The sequence below is a fragment of the Phoca vitulina genome, unplaced genomic scaffold, assembly GCF_004348235.1.
Source record: "Phoca vitulina isolate PV1807 unplaced genomic scaffold, GSC_HSeal_1.0 scaffold13, whole genome shotgun sequence".
NCBI classification, from domain to species: Eukaryota; Metazoa; Chordata; class Mammalia; order Carnivora; family Phocidae; genus Phoca; species Phoca vitulina.
In genome coordinates this window covers 18,822,458-18,842,070 of record NW_022589716.1, presented here as the reverse complement: position 1 = coordinate 18,842,070, position 19,613 = coordinate 18,822,458, and the positions used below count along the sequence as shown (strand labels likewise).

General features: G+C 43.8%; 1 protein-coding gene across 4 annotated transcripts in view; it reads right to left on the bottom strand.

The window, feature by feature from the left end:
* Positions 1 to 19,613, bottom strand: part of PTPRG (protein tyrosine phosphatase receptor type G) — a 701,636-nt gene that overhangs the window by 155,428 nt on the left and 526,595 nt on the right. For all 4 annotated transcript variants that reach the window (XM_032411651.1, XM_032411652.1, XM_032411653.1 and 1 more), the window contains one exon: positions 13,714 to 13,780. In XM_032411651.1, coding sequence (XP_032267542.1) covers positions 13,714 to 13,780 — 67 coding nt within the window. The remainder of the gene's footprint in view (positions 1 to 13,713; positions 13,781 to 19,613) is intronic.

Here is a 19,613-nt window from a genome sequence, read left to right as displayed (position 1 = left end):
GAGGGAAGATAGAAGGAAAAGTACAAGAGCCCAAAATTTGACGGGCTCTAGAAGGAAAAAAAAAATCAGCTGCTGGTTAAAGTACAATCTGGAATTTGGCTAAAAATTGTGAAGATGCCAAAACACAGAACATAGAGTCAGCAGCTCGGAGTTAAGTCTGGATCAGCCATGAATGGGCCGTATGATCTGGGAGGAGATTTGGGTGTGACGAGCTCATGACTAAAGGGCCTGCTGACCACAGAAACAGAAAATGGAAGTCATGATGGAAATAGAGAGCCTGGGGCCAGAATCCAGGGAATTCAGGAGCATGGCTTCTAGAAGCCATCGCGAGGGTCAGAAAGCATTAGATTATAATTAAGATGGTGAGAGAAGCCTCCCAGAAGGAGCCAAGGACTTAATTTTATGATCTAAATACAAGCAGTGAGGGGCACCTGAGTGGCTCAGTCAGTTTAGTATATGACTCTTGATTGCAGCTCAGGTCATGATCTCAGGGTTGTGAGGTCGAGCCCCACATCAGGCTCTGCACAGGGCATGGAGCCTGCTTAAGATTCTCTCTCCCCTGTCCTTCTACCTGTCACCCCTTCCCCCGTGCTCATGCTGTCTCTCTCTAAAAATACATACATACATACATACAAGCAATGATACCTGCTCTATATAACTGGATGTTGGCTGTCAGGAAGGAATGGGAAAGATGTACCAAGGGAATTGGGCCTGGCCCATTTTCAAGGTGTAGGTATTTACAAGGCTTCATGATAGATGATTTTAAGCAACAAGCCTAAGGTTACAATGAGGGGATCCTGGGAAAAGTCCCCCAAGAATCACAAAGCACTGCAGGGTTCCAAAGAGTTACAGAGGACATTGGTTCTATTTCATTTTACAAATGAGGAAAATGAAGTCCAAAGAGGAAAAGTGACTGGATCAGGGTCACACAGTAAGGTGGGAGTGAATCTCAGTTTCAGATGTCCAGCCAGCACTGGGCTCTTTCTGCCACCCCATTCTGGGTCCCAGGGTTCCAAGTGACTCACTTCCCTGATGTAGACACGAGGAGGTGAGAAAATCTCATGGAAGACTAAGAATTCTTCCAGCTTAACAAACATAAATCTAGCCCTGACACTGCCCAGCTCAAACCTTCCACTGGCTTCCACTTCTTTTAGAATAAAACCCAAACTCCTCACGATGGCCCTGGGGCCCTACACGATCTGCCTACCTCTGCAGCCCTTCACTTCTGCTCTCAACCTTGCTGGTCACCCACCTGTCTCCTCACCTTGCGGTTCCCTCTGCTTAAAATGCACCTCCCCATCACCACTCCATACAGGGGATTCCTTTTCACCCTTGGGGACTCAGCTCAAATGTCATCTCCTGAGAGCCCACCCCGAACACCCCATCTTGTATGTTCCTGCTGCCATTAACTCTATCACACCTAGTTCATTTCCTTCCAAATGTGTGTTTACTCGTTTACTGTCTGTTTCCCTCAAGAGCCTGATTTTGCACAAGGGCAAAGACCTTGCCTTTCTCATTCACCCCATACACCCAGCAACTAAAACACTGCCTGGAACATAGTAGGTTCCTAATAGTTATGTGAAAAGAGAATGAAGGAACAAACAAGCATGGTAGTTGGGGTATTTTAAATAACCAATAAATCCTAGATATTGTATTTCTTTCATATCTAAGTCACTAACGACTATGAATAAGATGCATCATTATTTCAAATGCCACTACTAAAGGCAACATGTTGCTAATTAGACAATGACATGATATCAAATGTAAGATGCATCCCGACTTCAGAGTTGTTAAACTGTGAAGAAATGAAAAAACCCACAACTATGTGTGATGAGGGATATTAACTGGACTTGGTGTGGTGATCATTTCACAATATATACATATATCATACTATCATGTTGTATACCTGAAAATAATATAATGTCTTGTCATAAACATACGACCAAAAAAATATATGAAGAAATGAGAGTCACAGAATTGATGACATTAGGATATTGACGTGACGTTTTCAACAAGATTCACATTAAAGGACCCCATCTTTTTACCAGGTCACATTTATGGTTTGTGAGCACTGGGCCAAGCACGGCTGTAGGTTTTCTCAAAATGAGGCCTCACAACTTTGTGTAGTAGGTATGGACATCCTGATGAGGGGCTGATTCCTTGCTCACGGTCAAGACTGCATAGAGCTCAGTCTCATTATAGGCTGTGTAACTGGTTGAGAGTGGTCTCTCTTTAGCAGGCTGGAGGCTCCGTTACAGCAAGACCATAGCTCCTGACTATACCCCCAGGACCAAACACAGTGCCTTCAAGAGTAGGTCCTTCATACCTGGCTGAAAAAAATGGATCAAACTAAGTCACCAAGTAACTCTACGTCAAAAGTGGCCCAGGGGCCAAATCTAGCCTAGTAGCTATTTTTGTAAATGAAGTTTTTTTGAAACACAGCCATGGCTATTTGTATACAAATTATCTATGCCTGCTTCCAGGTTACAACTGCACAGTTGAGTGGCTATAGCAGAGAATTTATGGCCAGCCACGCCTAAAACATTTGTTATTGATCCCTTTACAGAGAAAGCTTGCTGCCCCTGTTCCTATATGAGAAGTAGGACATTTAAAAGGGATGGCAACAAGCAATCCCATTCGAGAATGAATGGGGCAAACTACATGGGAATGTAGAGGTGTGGACCTTATTTCTGCTTTTGAAACATTCTCCACCAGTGGGCAGAGAATTAAATTCTTACCCTTTGGCTTTTCCAACAGGCACAGTCCAGAGAAAATTCTAGAGGCCCATACTATGACATGAATAGCTAGTGTTATTCCAGGTTCTGAGCAAAGGCTGCTTGATCAGAAGACGGCCTACTGGATTAAACAGATTCTTGTACTCAAGCACCCAGAGAGGCGCTCCAAGGTCATGAAACAGCCATCCACCCTGGTTCAAGGACATTTAGGCTTCTCGAGTTTACTGGTCTTTTCAGTTGGTGGAATGTGGCATTTTGATTTAAGGGTTGACATTTGAATGAAACATATGTTGTCATTAATATTTCCAAAGAAACACAAAGAGCAGGGTCTTGTCAACAATTAAAGAAATGAACATGACACTTACATTATACAGATTCATATAGTGACAAAAACCCAGTGTTGTCACTGAGAGTCCCACTGCTGCCTCTCTCCATACAGGGTGGCCATGACTGACAGGCATGCACAGTCTTTTAGCCTCCTTCTGATGCTCGGTCAATGACCTATTTCACAGAGGAGAAACTGAGGCTCGCAAGAATGAGACGGTTCTGACAACAATCAGGAAGTTAGTCAATGGAGACAGAAACTGGCCCAGCAGAGCTGGCAAGAGAATGGATTTCAGAATCTAATACAACTGGGTTCAAATTATTGTCCCACTCCACGAGCTGAGACAAATTAGCCAATCTCTCTGAATCTCCGAATACCCCTCTGTAACACGGGATTAAGAATATCTACCTCACTGTGCTACTGGCTAGGATTAATGAAGATTATACATACAGAACATCGGGCAGGGCTAGGTCCACAGCCGGGCATTAACAGAGGAGAGGCTACTGCTTCTTCCTTTCCCACACTTTCTGATTCCTTGCCCCTGACCCTCTTGCCTGATCTCAAAGGGACTGGCCACTCCAAATCATTTGGGGACCACTGTCTTCCTCATTTCATTTTATTTTGTGTGACTCAACTAACTCAAGCAACACACATCCTATTTCAATACCCAGATAGTGATGGCGGCAACACTCGGGGGTCTACAGTCACTTCCTGACACCCAGAGGCACGTCAACAAGTAACAACAGGAATGGGGGTGGTGGCGGTGAAGGTGGCTGTTGCTGAGTGCTGACCGTGTGCGAGGCACAAGTAGATACGAGAAGTCACTGCCTCCTGGGGACAAACCAATAAGGCTGGCATTACTATGTCCTCAGAGAAAACTGAGCCACAAAAAGCTAAAGCGATTTGTGCATGCTGTACGACTAGTCCAAAGCGGAACTGGTACTCACCCCCAGAGCCTGTGCCCTGGGCCACGACACCCCAGCGCCTCTCCCACACCAAGGTGACATGGCTATAGCCAGGTGAGAAAATCACACAAAGTAGCCCCAGGTACTCTAGCGAGCACCTTGCGGTAGATGACAGGAGACACAGTTTAATCTCTCTCTTGGCTCTCCACATCCCATGGAAATAACCAGGAAAAGGGCATTTCCTTGGCCTCCCGTGATCCTATTCAAATGATCAAATACTGACAAAGAAGGCTGGCCAAATGACAACTAGCCTCAAATTCAAATCCGACCTAAAGGGAATCACTTTTGATGTCTTTTTCTGCCTTAACATTATTGTTCACAACACTATGGGTGATAAAATAGGAGCCGCACAGCATCCCATTTCCTGGCTTTGGCTAAGAAAAGAAACGCAAATGGCTCACATCTATGGTGGTGGTTCTGACACACTGAGGTCCAGGAAACTGTGGAAATGGCCTAAGTGTGCCTGCTTCTCAAAGATTTTGAGATCAAAAGTGTTCCGATAAGCATCTGCCCTTCCTGGATCCATAACAGATGTGAGCCAATTAGCCAAGACCAGGGTACTGCATATTTATAGCACACTTCAGGAAAGTTCCATGTAATTAAATGCCGGAGACATAAACTTCAAACGGGAAATTGTGTCGTGTGTTAAGATGTTCAAAACTATCCGTGGGCTGCTCAATAATATAGCATCGGGCTTCCCATTCAAAAGGGAGAAAATAATTTGATTTCTTTCTCTGAGGTAAAAATTAAAACACAGCCCTCATTAATTCAGGTGAAACACATTCGGACTGGCTGGTGATCTGAGCAAGATCAAAAGTGAAGCCCATCTCCGTAAAGTCTATCAAATGGTAGGTAAGTAATGGCCCGAGTAGGTATTTGCATTATCCCGACATGAACCAGCCCCTGGGAGAAGCCAACTCTATTAGGAGAGCTGCTGGAATTGCTACCGCTTACGTAAGGCAGGGTTGATAAACGTTTTCTGTAAAGGGCCAGAGAGTAAGTGTTTAAGGCTCTGCAGGCCAGAGAGTATCTCTGTTGCAGCTACTCACCTCTGCTGTGGTGGTGCAGAAGCAGTCATGGACAATACGTCAGAAAACGAGTGTGGCTGTGTTCCAATAAAACTTTATTTACAAAAGTGGGCAGCAGGCCAGATTTGGCTCACAGATTGTACTTGCTCGCCGCCGATTTACAGGAGAGTGGACACATGCCAGGCGCCCTTCCTTCTCGGTTCTTTCCCTATCCTAATACATTTAGCATTAATACCTCTGGGGCAGGTACTTTCCTTATCCCCATTTTACAAGGTGGAACCCCAGGGACAGACAGTTGCAGCAATTTGTGCAGGATCACACGGCTCCCAGGCTGGAGAGTCAGGATTCAAAATCAAGACAGCTGGAACTCTGAAGCACTGTTCCAGAATCCTTCCAGAATCCAATGTTCCTAAGAGTCACATTATCAGGGAAAAATAACAAATTCCATTTCTTTAAACATATTCTGTAACACAGACTTTTCAAAAAACTCATTCCAAAGTTCTAATTGCTTATTCATATGAACACATGAGATTACTTTGCAGGTGAAGAATATTAGTCTTTTTAATCTTCAGCAACAGGAATGGGAAGGCCAAAAAAAGGGGGGGGGGATTCTCATGATATTAAAATTTCCCTAAAGGCAGGGAAAAGCTTGTTCATCATTTAACCCTCAACACCTTGACTATCACTTATTAGGCCCTCCATGGATGGGACAATGGTTAGACTCTATGATTAAAGAAGCTTCAAGTTCACTCAGTTCACGTATACAGAACAGGCAAGAACCCCTCAAACCATATCAATGCATCTCTGCCCCATATTCTTGCTGCTGGGTTGTCATGACACAGACTATTTCTGCCCAATACTTTAATTTCCCCCGAAAAGTCCCTTTTTCTGGGATTTGTCCTTTTCTCCCAAAGTTCATGCAAGATGCTTTCCGGGAACTTGCGCCATTTAGCCTCAGACAGAGAGTTTATGTCCAGATCTCAGAGCCTGGGGATAATCACAATGATGCCAGAGTGATGAGGACAGACTACGGTCCTGTTAAGTATTTCTTCACTTGCCCCTTCCACAGTCAAGGTGACGAACCTCAATCAAGGCTGAAAGAGGCAGGTAGTGTGACCTTGGCAGAGAGCAGAGGGGGAGATGGTCCAGGAGTTATGAGAGCCAGTCTCAAGTCATGAAGACCTTGGTTCAAGCCACCCAGCCAAGGCTAGCTTTGCTTGCCCTTCTCTATCATGGGGGGCACGAGTGCTGCGTCTCAGAGGCTTTCTGGGGGATTCCATGGTGCCTGTCGGGCTAATGAGACCCTTGCCTGGTGCAGAGCCAGCGTGCACCAGCTCAGCAGCAGTGGGGAGCCTTTGTTTTTAGACCTGAGACCTGAGTCCCCATCCTCTTTGTTTCTGATTTCCTTTTTCTCAATTCCAAAAGGAGTTATCGGCTCTCAAAGTCATCTCGTAATGACAGAATCCCAAGGCAGCTACAGTTCTTTCTTTGGCCTGCAACTAATTTGTAGAGAATTGAACAGCCTGTCAGGGGTACTTATGGTGAAAGTTTTTTTTTAAAAAGTGCTGTCACTCCCCCTCTTTGCTTGCTGTAAAGCCCCTCAGACCTGATGTGTCCCAGAGGAAAGCACAGTCAGAATCTCTTACTTTCTAAAGCTAGTGACTGTCTTTGATTGTGAAATTTAACACACATGCAGCAAGGTGACCAAAACATAAATAGATAACACAAATATACTGTTGACAAATAATCCTAAAGTGAACCCTGGAGTGACGAGAACAGGAGAAGCCCTTGCTACCCTCCCTGAGCGGGAGCCTCATCACTTTCCCAACCTGCCTCAAGAAGTAACCACCATCCTCTTTTTAAAAGTAATCATGACTTTGCTTTTCCTTTAGGGTTACCACCTATACGTGCATCCTCTAAACAATACAGGCTGGGTTTCCTCAGGTTTTGAACTTTATGTTGATAAATACTCCATGCATTCTTCAGACTCTTGCTTCACTTTGTGGTTCTCAGATGTGCTTAGGTTTGTGGAGAGGCACAAGATTCCACCCCTTTCCATCGGGGTGAAATGTTCTCTTGTAGGACTGCATTGTGTTTATCTGGCTTGCCGACGACAGGCATGTGAGGCTTTTCTAGGTTTGGGCAGCTAGGGAAAACAACGCCACTGACATAATTGTACGCGTCTCATGGTACACTTTTATCTGCGTTCTCTGGGAGACATACACAGGAGCTGGTGTACTGAATCAACTTGGCTGGATACCACCAAACTGTTTCCAGAAAAGTGTGAGAGTTCCTGGCATTCTTAGCCTTGCCGACACTGGACTCTATCAGGAATTTTAATATTTGACTATGTGGTACATGCTGCCAGATGTCTGAGCTTTGTGAATGTATTATCTTTGAGAAGTCAATGTGTAGTATACATGGGCTATTCTTTCATTTACAAACAGTCAAAAGCACAAATCTAAGGGGACAGTGTGGTGAATTTTTATATTATTACCTATCTCATCATCTTCCTGATCAAGATATATAATATTTTTATCATCCAAGGAAATTTCCTCATGTTTCTTCTCCTTTACTATACTCCTCCACCTTAGTATTCTGGCTTTTATCACCAAAGATTAGTTTTGTCTGTTCTTGAACTTGACAGAAATGGAACCATACAGTATGTGCTCTTCTGTTTTCATGTAAATCAAGTAGCTCATTATTTTTCATTGCTGCATAATATTCCACTGTCTGGTCATTCTACAGTTTGCATATCTAGGCTCCCACTGGTGGACATTTAGGCTGTTTCCACTTTGGGGCTAATATAAACAAAGCTCCCATGGACAAGTCTTTCTGTGGACATTTCTCTTGGGTACATACCTACATGTGGACTTGCCAGCTCAGAGGATAAGGCAGAGGTGGGACTCTGGCAGAAATGGCCACATGGCTTTCAGAAAGGCTGCACCATCTGCATCCCCACCATGGCTGTCCCGAAGTGCCAAGGGGGCCAGGCCCTGGGCTGTTTTCTTTTTAAATAGTGCATGTGGTGGGTGATGTATCAGCAGTTGTATAAGATAAAGCCTATCCACTGTTTTAGAAGAAATTCAGATCACTCCAGGTCCGGAGTCTCTTCTCTTTCACGTTATTCTTGATTATAGGAACCTCAATTCCAGCAAGTGGAATATGGAAAAAAGAGCAGATGCAGACCCGTCAGCTCCTACCACCGCATGGGAATGCTTGGCCAGGTAGTCACGTATATTCGCAAATTTCCTTTATTTCTTCCCTTTCTGCCAAATGTCTGGATTGAACTCTAGCTCTTCTATGACTTTGTCCATAGATTTGGTGAGTTGATGAGTATCCCAGGGCAGGGGAGAAAATGGGTGTACAACATCCCAAAAATGAACCCAGTGAATAAACGAGTCAGTTGGGAAGCTATTCTGCAAAGAAAGTTTTGATCCTGACACAGTCCCAACTTTCATCACTGAAAAACTTGCAAGAACCTTGTTTTGTGACTTTCTTTAATTGAACGGTGCTTCTCAGGTGATCATTTATTTGTACTCTCACTGACAGCTTTCTTGGAAGAACCTGGGGAGGGAGAACAGGGGGATGAGCCGTCTGGCTATGGCCAGTGTCTGAGGCAATTTCTAACTGTCCCCCTCACATTTCCTCTCAAAGAGAAAGGTACTGTCCTGCTCACTAAGGTGGTACATTCAGTGGAAGATGATGGTGAGGGGGGTGATGGGAAAACACAGAGAGTCAAAGCTCAACAACCAAGCAATCACTACTAGCAAGTTTCCTTGCAAAAATAAAAAATTGGTCTCTCTTAGATGATTGACAAGAGGGAGTGGTTAGGGTTTTGATGCATTTTCACAGTATTCTAAAATACATACACAAACAGCCTGCTCGATTTTCCTTCGGTGGATATTATAAAAAAAAGAACGGAAAAGCAGGTAATCCAAAAATGTGAAAGGAAAAAAAAATACTTTTTAATTGACATAGGATATAATGTACATTTCTGAGCATTGGTCAATTGGGTAAAACTAGTTTTAAGGATGGTTGCGATTCTATACCAATTCACATACAAGTTGTTTTGTTTTTTTTTTCCTTAAATGGGTTTTAAAAAAAACAGAACTAGACAAAGTTTTTCAGAACCAATATTTCTACCAGGTGTGGCTTCTATTTATTTTATTTTATTATGTTATGTTAATCACCATACATTACATCATTAGTTTTTGATGTAGTGTTCCGTGATTCATTGTTTGCGTATAACACCCAGTGATCCATTCAATACGTGCCCTCTTTAACACCGATCACCAGGCTAACCCATCCCCCCACATCCCTCCCCTCTAGAACCCTCAGTTTGTTTTTCAGAGTCCATCGTCTCTCATGGTTCATCTCCCCCTCCGATTACCCCCCCTTCATTTTTCCCTTCCTACTATCTTCTTTTTTTAAACATATAATGTATTATTTGTTTCAGAAGTACAGGTCTGTGATTCACAATGCTCACCATAGCACATACCCTCCCCAATGTCTATCACCCAGCCACCCCATCCCTCCCACCCCCTACCACTCCAGCAACCCTCAGTTTGTTTCCTGAGATTAAGAATTCCTCATATCAGTGAGATCATATGATACATGTCTTTCTCTGATTGACTTATTTTGCTCAGCATAATACCCTCCAGTTCCAGCCATGTCGTTACAAATGGCAAGATTTCATTCCTTTTGATGGCTGCATAATATTCATTGTATATATATACCACATCTTCTTTATCCATCTGTTGATGGACATCTTGGCCCTTTCCACAGTTTGGCTATTGTGGACATTGCTGCTATAAACATCAGGGTGCACATACCCCCTCGGATCACTACATTTGTATCTTTGGGGTAAATACCCAGTAGTGCAATTGCTGGGTTGTATGGTAGCTCTATTTTCAACTTTTTGAGGAACCTTCATACTGTTTTCCAGAGTGGCTGCACTAGCTTGCACTCCAGGTGTGGCTTCTATTAAGCACCAGTTCCTGAATACAAAAAGCACTGTAGATGACTAAGTCAATGCTGTGACTAGGACTCACAGTTTCTCCCTAAATCTTTCCTCCCCAGTGAGTATTGGTGGGAGTGTGTAAATAAAACAGCTGATTAGATACATTTTAGTGCCTCCATCTATTGCTCAATGGATAGATGGGACCAGAATCAATGGCAAATCACATCTCTCCATTCTATTTATATTGCTTCATGGCTCTCGAGTTTGTAAAAATCACAATTTACATAGGAACATGAACACATAAGAAACAACACTTTATGTTTGCCAAGAGGTTTCTAGATCTCTCTCGCCGGCAGGAAAGAAGCAATGTTGCCGAGCGCAGAGCCTCAAACACGCTACATGCACTTCCACCACCAGAGACCTCCATCGACAGTGGCACCGCTTGAAACCTTGACCGCTCGCTCCTCCGCCCGCACTCTCGATGAACTCCTGAGGTCTAAGTGGTCACTTTGCCTGACGTGCCTCCTCGATACCCCCAAGTCTGAGTTAAACCTGCTGCTCCCCACTCTTTAATAACACAATGACAATGCTTAACCGTATGTGTCCCTGGAGACCTTATAAATGCAAGGAGGGCAGGTCTACGTCTGCTGTGCTCTCTCTGCCGAGCTTCGTGGGATGCCTCAATTACGCACTTAATCACTACACACGACAGGATCAAGCACTGCTTCTAAGAACCTGTGAGCATTTTAAAAGTGAGAGGACCCAGTAAAAACCTCTTTGGAAATGGGATTAGGAAGGAAGAGGTGAACCTCCGTGCCAGCCAAGGGAGGTACATGCCCAAGATCTTCCTTCTGGAGACAAACTGCCATGAGGAGCCTTGTTAGCTGCCAGCCAATAGCTGCTGCCCCTTCAGGGCTGACCGCAGTGTTCTCAGGGAGGCCGGTCTCGATGGGACGCTCTAGTCAGTGACTCCACATGGCAGGGGAACCCAACACAGGACGCCTCTCACATGCACTCTTGGCTCTGAGGTGCTTCAATGGCCTGGCCAAGACTTTCTGAGAGCTGCCTCCAGGCAGTCCTCCTAGATTCCCTCCCTGTTCAGAGAGATCAGACCTATACTGTGGTGCCGACACTGTCCCCACCCGGCCCTGCTTCTCCCTCTCCTCTTTAGCTCTCCCTGCCAGCAAATTCGCCTGCACTGAAAACCCCACCTTGCAGTCTGCCTCGGTGGGGGGCGACCAGATTTCTCATTGTCATTTCAGCTCAAAGAATATATAAGATTCTTCCTATTAAAAAAAAACAAACAAACTTAAGACTTAATGAGGAATTAATATTCTAAGATATGACTCCCAGAGCTGAAGAAATAAAACCAATTCTGAACTGTAACAGAAATTCATATTGATTTTTCCTTTGTACACATTTCTATCATCATTTCCAAGCCAGAGATTCTGTGAAGGGCACGATTATTTATGTCCCATCAAATTAACAGATCATTCAATTCCCTCACAGAACCTTCAACTTGAAAATGCTTCTAGTTCCAACAAAAGTTGTTTTAGCCATTTCAAATGTTCATTCTCTGTTGGAAGAACAACAAAAGGGAGGACTGTTACCACAATGAAGTCAGCAATAGCCGGAGAACTGGGGGTGGGGACAAAGTCAGATTTCCAAGATGTTCTCTTACTCCTTACTCTTCCCAGTCAAAGCAAAACTCAAGTGGCCTTTGGTTTCTCCTCCTCTTCTTCCAGTTCTATATTTTGATATTTTCACTTATTTGTAGGTTTATCTGACTTGGCTAACATTTACGGAGCGTCTTGTTATTTACCACACACTCAGGGTGTCTTGCCCTCCCGAGGCTGACACTTTAGTAGGTAATACATGAGTAAATAAAACACACAGTTATTTCAGATACTTTTAAGTGGTTCGAAGAAAGGAACTTAGGATGACATGACAGGGAGCCGTGGGAGTGGGGAGCGGGTGGGGCATTTGATAGGATAATAAAGAAAGAACTTTCTGAGGAGGCATGAATCTGAACTGAGACCTGAAATAATAAAGGGAGACACCCTTGTGATGAGCTAAGGCAAGAACTTTCCGGACAGAAGCAGCAGAAACAGCAAATGCAAAAGCTGGGAGGGAGAGCCACCCCAGGCAGGCTGGAGGGGAAAAGAGAGGCAGCACCTTGCCTCACCTCCCTTCCAGACACCTCCCTGCGCGTCTCTCAATCACACACAGGGGGCCTGCCACACTTCTGCTGTATAAGTAAGTAAACTCCCTTTTGCAGGGAATTATTTCTGGTAGGTCTCCTCTGACTTCTCCATTAGGAAGTAGTGTTGAAACCACATCCCAGGCATCTCTGCCACCCTCCCAGCAACAGGGAAACATAGAAGAGCATATACAGAACAGCCTCTGGAAGGGTAATTGTGGATACTGAGCAAGGATAACACGATTATGTTAGCAGAGAGCCCATGAACCAAATGATGACTACGCAGCGAGTTCACAGAGATTTGGGGATCTGGGAGCTAACAGAAGCCTCTGCTTACCTTTAACATTCGGAATCTCCTTCAATTATCATTGCGGAAATAAGAACACACAGATCTACTTAAAGGCCATAGCTGGTGGAGCGCTTCCTCTCTGACCGAAGAATAGGTACCTATTTCGAAGATTCTAGAACTCTCCATGGTGTTTGTTTTAAAACAGGACGAAAAGTCAGGGGGAATGAAGATCTACTCATCATTTACTACATTTCAAACCCCCCAAACTCAGTCTACACTATGGATTTCTGGAAGGGGTTTGATCAACTGAGTATCCGCACGCTGACAACTGGTTTTAGTTTCCCTGAGAGAAATGGGGTAAGATGTCTGTTAAGCTCTGCAGAGTTGGCTAATGTCGAAAGACAGTCCTCCCAGAAAGGTGTGAAGATGTTTTATCACAGCTGTGGAGATGAAGGGGAGATTTATTATGGTTACTAATGCTATTTCTGTCAATGTCTTTGGAATCCTAATTAGATTATTAAAACTTTGCAAATCACTGCATTACCTCCAAGACTCCACACCTCCCTGTGACAAGGGTACTTTTGAAATTAGAGGATTCTGATGTCATAGGTAATGATGCATTGCCGATAATTAAGTTGCAGGGAAATTCCTCCAATAAAAACCAGTTGGGAAAGAGAGAACCCATTTATCTTACTTTCTCTCCCAGTTTTATGTCTGAGGATAAGACGTCTGCTGCCCAGAACACGGCCTAGCTTTCTCCACGCTAGCAGCTGATGATGCTTGCTCACACGCGGCAAAGTTTAATGACTTGTCACAGCTACTTACATTTTTTTCCCTAAATCTGAGAGGCAAATCAAGAAATTTATTAATGCAAAGATATTTGAAAGAAGAATATTTTTAAGAGAGACAGGAGACAGTGGCAGGTTCAGCGCATACCAATAGTACATCTTAGGGTGCTTTGATTTATAACATAGGCATTCAAAGTGGTACCTGAAGAGAAACAAATTGCTTACTGTTAACCCAAATCCATTTGCAGGTAATAAATGGGCATGCTCTTTACCCATCAAATAATGACTCTAATGCCCTTCAATATTAGAGGATGAGGAATGGGTGTCACCCTCTGTCCTCTGCAAGATAACCCCCTTCCTTTAGGTAGAGACCTTAGCTCTTCACATCCCAGTAAAAAGAAGCGTGCGTGGCTTACTTACCATGATGTACGACGCCCTTCAACCCATGGATAATAGGATCCAGTGCGGAATTGTCCCTTGGACTGACCTACATGTAAAGGAAACATGATTGGTTAAATCTATTCTGGCATCAGACACAACAGCCTCAGTTTAATCTCCTGAAGAGAAGGGGGGAAAATAGATGTTATCTAGCAGGCTGTGTAGGTCTTCCATAGACCATGGCTCTCACCAAACACAAGAGATTTACGATATCATAAAATCAAGTGAGGAAGTCTAAATCAAAAGAAAGAAACTTCTCAGAATACATTAGAACAGGAGAGAAATACCACAGCCCCAGTAAAATCTTAAAAAGCAACTGCAAGACTTCCCTCTTGCTTTTGTTTTATTAAAAGTACACCTGGATCTGCTAAAAAGTCATTGAAAGTCATCAAAGAGTAATCCATCATTGACTGAATATTTCAATACCTTCTTGTGATGTGTTTTTTTTTCTCTCCTTTTTGGAAAATGGATCTGTGCCCTGCCAGCCCCCTCTCCTTTCTAAGGCTCCCAGTCTCCTGTGCTTTACCCCATACTGTAAGAGGAATTTCTAAGAGTCAAAGCAGGAGAGGGGAGGACAGGACAGGAGGGGAGCCTGAAGAGAAACTGTCTCCCAACTTCATTTCCCCTGGGGTTTTTAATTCCCCCAAAGTCAAGCCTCTTACCCATTTTTCCCTAACTTTCTGATATTACTCAGCACAAATTCTCATTCTTGCCCTTTCTAGAAGGCTACAATTCCACCAGCATACTGTAATTTTGGTTTTGAGGTACTTTTAGACACGTTACTGAAGTATTTATAAATAAAATGAAATGAAATTACATCTAGATTTTACTCCAAAATAAACCAGGAGTGGATAGCCATTCAGGCAGCGAGCAGGGCATAGATGCAGTGAGACTGGCACTCAATCAATCATTTATGACCTTAAATGAGGCATATCGAGTGCATCTTGATATACTTTTCTCTACTTTTGTGGATGACTAACTTTTCCCAAATAGTTTTCCAAAATCCATTCTCTGTGGTCAGCATATCTCCTGAATTTTTTCCAGGAGTGATATTTTTATTTAATCCACTTCTAACATAATGAAGTTGTGATACTGGTGAACCTTTCAACATGTAGCAAGACCCAACTTGATGTCTCCTAGTTAATTCAGCACCATGTTAGGTGAAAATTTTAAGGTAACTGAAAATTTTCCACATTCCTCCCCCCGCCCCTTACAAATTGTCCGTTGGGTTGCTGCTCCTAGTTTGCTCTCAGACAATACCCATACTTCATGCATTTCTTTCTCTTCTCTGCTTCAGCATCTCCAAGTGAGAGTAGTGGTTCTCAACTGGAGGTGGATTTTACCTATCTCCCACTCCCTACCCCACCCAGGGGACATCGGGCCATGACTGCAGACATTGTTGGTTGTCACAAGTAGGCTTGAAGAGGGAGGGGCTACTAGCATCACATGGATAGAGGCAGGGCTGCTGCTAAAAATGTCATAATGTTCAGAATAGGACCCCACACAGCAAGAAATTACCCGGCCCCAGGTGTCAATGGGGCAGAAGTTGAGGTTGAAAAATTTGGGTTACGTGCTCTATGAGGTAACAGTGATTACCTATTAATGTCTGGAGCCCTGAGTTATGACTAAATTCAAACACAGGTACCATTAGGTATGGTGTTATGTTTACAGACTAATAAAGTGAGGTGGAATTTGGTAGTACACCGTAAACACTACAGGTACTTAAAAAACGATCAATGAATAAGAACCGAGTGTGTATCACATCACAACAGTAGAATTCTGGGAGTTGGCATTAGCGTACCTCCAAATTGCCTGACAGGAAGCCCTAGCCAGGGCTTTAACGTACCGGTTGAGCACAAAACATTCTTGAAAGGCAAACATTCACAAAAAATACACCGAAGTGAAACATTCATATTTACACCATAGCAAATACTTACCAATATTTTAAAAACCTGGTCAAAAATGGAATCACAACTCAAGAATGCAAGACAAGTGAGTCTACCAGTAAATGTGGCCAAGTTTCCAAAGTGAAAGAATAAAGTAAGAGCTGAGAGAAATATCCCATATCAAATTGAAGTTAGAGACAAAAACATGGTCTTCCTTTTCCCTTGTCCAGATTCAGTCTGGCAGAGAAGTTTATGCCAGTTCAACTTCCCGTAGTTACTCTCACATCTGTGGGAAATGGCAAAAGGGCCACAAACTCCCGCCATCCCTGTCACACGTATCTCTGCGCTTTTACTTGGCCACTCCTCCCATCAAGAGGGTCTATCAGCTTCTCCCCTCTTTGAAACTGGGCTTGACCACATCACTTGCTTTGGCCAGTGGGACATTGGCGAACATGATATAGGGCTTGCCTGCCAGAGGTTTATCCTCTCTTGTTACTCTTTGGAATCCTGAGACCACCAGCTGAAGAATCCCAGGCTAGTCTCCTGGAGGATGAGACAACATGGAGCAGACAGGCAGTCCCCGCTGAGGTCGTTCCAGACTCACCAGCCTCAGAAGAACTACCTGAAGTCTGCAGAGACCACCCAAACTGGTCCCAACCAGAAGAACTGACCAGCTAACCTACAGAATCATAAAGCAATAAAATAATTGTTATGTTAACTAATCTGGATCATTTAATACAGCAGAAAATTTAGCTATTAGAGTTTCTATGAGTGTGTGTAGAAGTGAAGGATTGGGGACAGACCATGATGCCAATAATTTTCTTAACCAATACGCTTTGCTTATAATTTGTCATAAAGGTTTCTCAGTGAGACTCCACATACCAAGACACAGCATCTACCCTCAACCTAATTAACTCATGCATTTCGCAAAAACCGTGTTCCCCCTCCTCTACCAGGGCAATATTTCACAGACACTTTAATTTTCAATCCCAACGGTGGGGGGGGGGGCGATGTTTTGTAGTCAGGGGGACCTTTTAATGCATTCAGTCTTATATGATGATGAGAAAACTCAAAGAAAATGTTCCTAACCCCACATGACTTAAACCTACCAATAACATTTGGAGCTCATACAAGAGGAAAATAACCAGGCAACCTAATGCAGGTTTACTTTCTGACCACCTCTGGCTACAGTATCTCCATGTCTGATTACTCAGGTCTGGTCTCATTCAAGCTCAAAGGCTTGACCCCAGACTTTAAGCAACCCCATACATGAAAACACCTTCTACAATGCCCATTCACCTCCACAGGCCCCACTGCTAGTTTCCATGGCTGGAGTTGAGAAGACGGATCAGGAGAAGGGGAGAAAATAACAGAGATTATTATTGGCTGGTCCAAGTAACTTACTAATAATACTGAGCTTACTCTCCAGTCTGTGTCTTGGTTCCAAAACTCAGGGTGGGAATCCAAATAGCATGCTAATAAGTGGGTTTGTTCCAGTAAAGGCACCACCCTAACTGAAATAATCCCTTCCATTTACTGTTTCAATCAATTTGTCACTTAAAAAAAAAAAAATTCACAAACATAAGCTAAGCAATTTGGACAGCTTTGAAATATGCCTACAGTGAAGAAGGCTATTGAGCAACCTGTATTTACATTCTGGTCTCAATCCAGAGTAGAGGGGGCAAGGGGTGGGGGGAAAAATGAAATTTCGAGTCAGGGATGAACCCTTAGAGCTTCCGTGTCCTCACCTGTAAAATGGGGATATAATTTCATAATGCTGTCCTAAGGATTACATGCGCAAAGCTTGGAGTGTCACACTGAATCCAAATGCAACATTCAAGAGGGATGGAGATGACTGGGCAACAACCTGACCCAAACGGTCACATTTAAATGAGTGTCAAATGACAGCAATTTCATCCCTGAACTTCTCAATGTACTTGGCTCTAAAAGTAATACCTACTTGAGCTCACATTTCAAAAGATCCAAATTTATGTTTTATTTGACATCCACTCAACTTCATAATGCCCTGCTCCTTTTAAAGCCACATGAGGAGGTTTCCTGGCTCTTGAAATTTGCCACCTTCCACTCCGAGATCAAAGGAGTTGTGCAGTAATACTGAGAAGGTGGCAATTGCACAAATGAGCTTAAAATGGCCTCGAAGAAATGGAACCCCCTTCCTCCCCCCCTTACCCAGCCACCTTACCCTGTGGTTTGTGCTCTCACAGCAAAACTTAGCTCCTGGCCCTTCCATTTCAGAGCAGCTTTCGTGGCATTAGTCATCTTCAAAAGGACGGCATGCCCGCAACAGAGGGCTCTGAATTAAAGCCTTTAAGTTGTCTTCAGATATAACAAACTACACAGAGACATCAGCAATTCACAAAACCGTGACACGTACGTTTGGGCAAAAGGCCAAATTCATAGGAATGCCTGATGAAATCTAATCTTCATAACATTCTCTTTCCAAAAAATAGACCATGTTAAGGACTGAACCAACTATCAGATTCGTAACCAAGTTATCAATAATCTCTAGAGCTGTGTCTGGAATCCAGGCCCTTAGGAGGACCTTGTGGTCTCTCCTGCTGGAATCAAGATGAAACGGAAGCAGAGAGGCCCCAGCGTTCAGATATCTGCCGCCATCTACTTTTCCAGTCCACTGTGCCATTTGGCCCTTGACTTGGATCCTGATTATCTTCAATCTCTCAAGTCCTGGCCATCTGCTAACTAGAATGGCCAAGACAACCTGCTTGCCTTGAATCCAACATTGCGCCTTTAGTCCTATACACATCCAGCCAATATCCTCTTGTGGGAAAAAGGATTTATGCCTGCTGGGAGTGAATGGCTACACCATTGAACCGTGCCTGCAAAGGAAAGTGACGAACAGCAGGACCTGTTTGGCCTTCCTGAACTGCAGAGGCGATGATCCAGCCCCTCCGAGGGTCAGTGGGTAACTGTGTCCTCTGATCAGGACAAGGGCAGGCACTTCTCAGGAGATCTGATTTCAGATCTGATTCTCCTCTTCCTCCCACGGCTCTAACCTAAAGAGCCACGTAGCAAGGATGCCTCAGCTTCTTTCATTCTGACCTCAACACCTTGGTTACCACTCACCACATTTTGATTCAAGTTGCCGTCAAGAGCTTCCTGGCTCAAATCATTCATAACTTGGCCATGTTCACAAACTGCATTTTGGCTAAGCCCGACGCAGAGACAGAACACAGACCAGATTTCTTTATTAATAAATTAAACGCTGGTCGATAACTTAGGAAACATGTCTATGTTCAAGGAGACAAGCATAGCATCAAACCACTAACCCGCTGATCCACACTGAAAACACTGTTCTTCTCCTGACTTTCCTTATAAATATCCACAAATAGGGCTGTTCTTCATGTACAGCCTACAGCCTCAGTGTCCGATGGGAGAAATTTCTTTTTTTCTCTTTTGACATCCCAACGATGTTTTCTATCGTCTCCTGACTGTTGCTGCTGCTATGGGATCACAAAAGGCAGTATCAGAGGTCTTGGTGCATTTAGCACCCCCAAGTGCCATGGAATAAGGTAAGAGAGAAAACAGAGACCCAATCCAGAATGAGGCATGGCAAAGGAAAAAGGAGCTCTGTGAAGCTATAGGGACTTTCATGGAAGGAGGGATTTTAGTCTCCCAGCCAACTAAAGGCAAGTCACCAAGTGTGGACTCCTGGCTAGGAGGACTGGTTTAACTTTGAATAATAGATTTCCAGAATCATACTTTAAGCCTTATCTCATAGATATGCAGAACATTACAGATGCATCTCACAAGAGAGGCAAGAGCTCCTGGGTGGGGGGGTGGGGCAGTGGGGAGGGAGGGTATGGCCCCGTATCATCATGCATTTTCCGGCACTTGACGGGACACCCTCTTGGGACTGGTTTCCATCAACAGATGAGAAAACTCCTAACTCCTCAGCCATGGGAAGGAATTAATATGAAAAGGCAACACAATTATAAATGCTAATAGAATTCACTC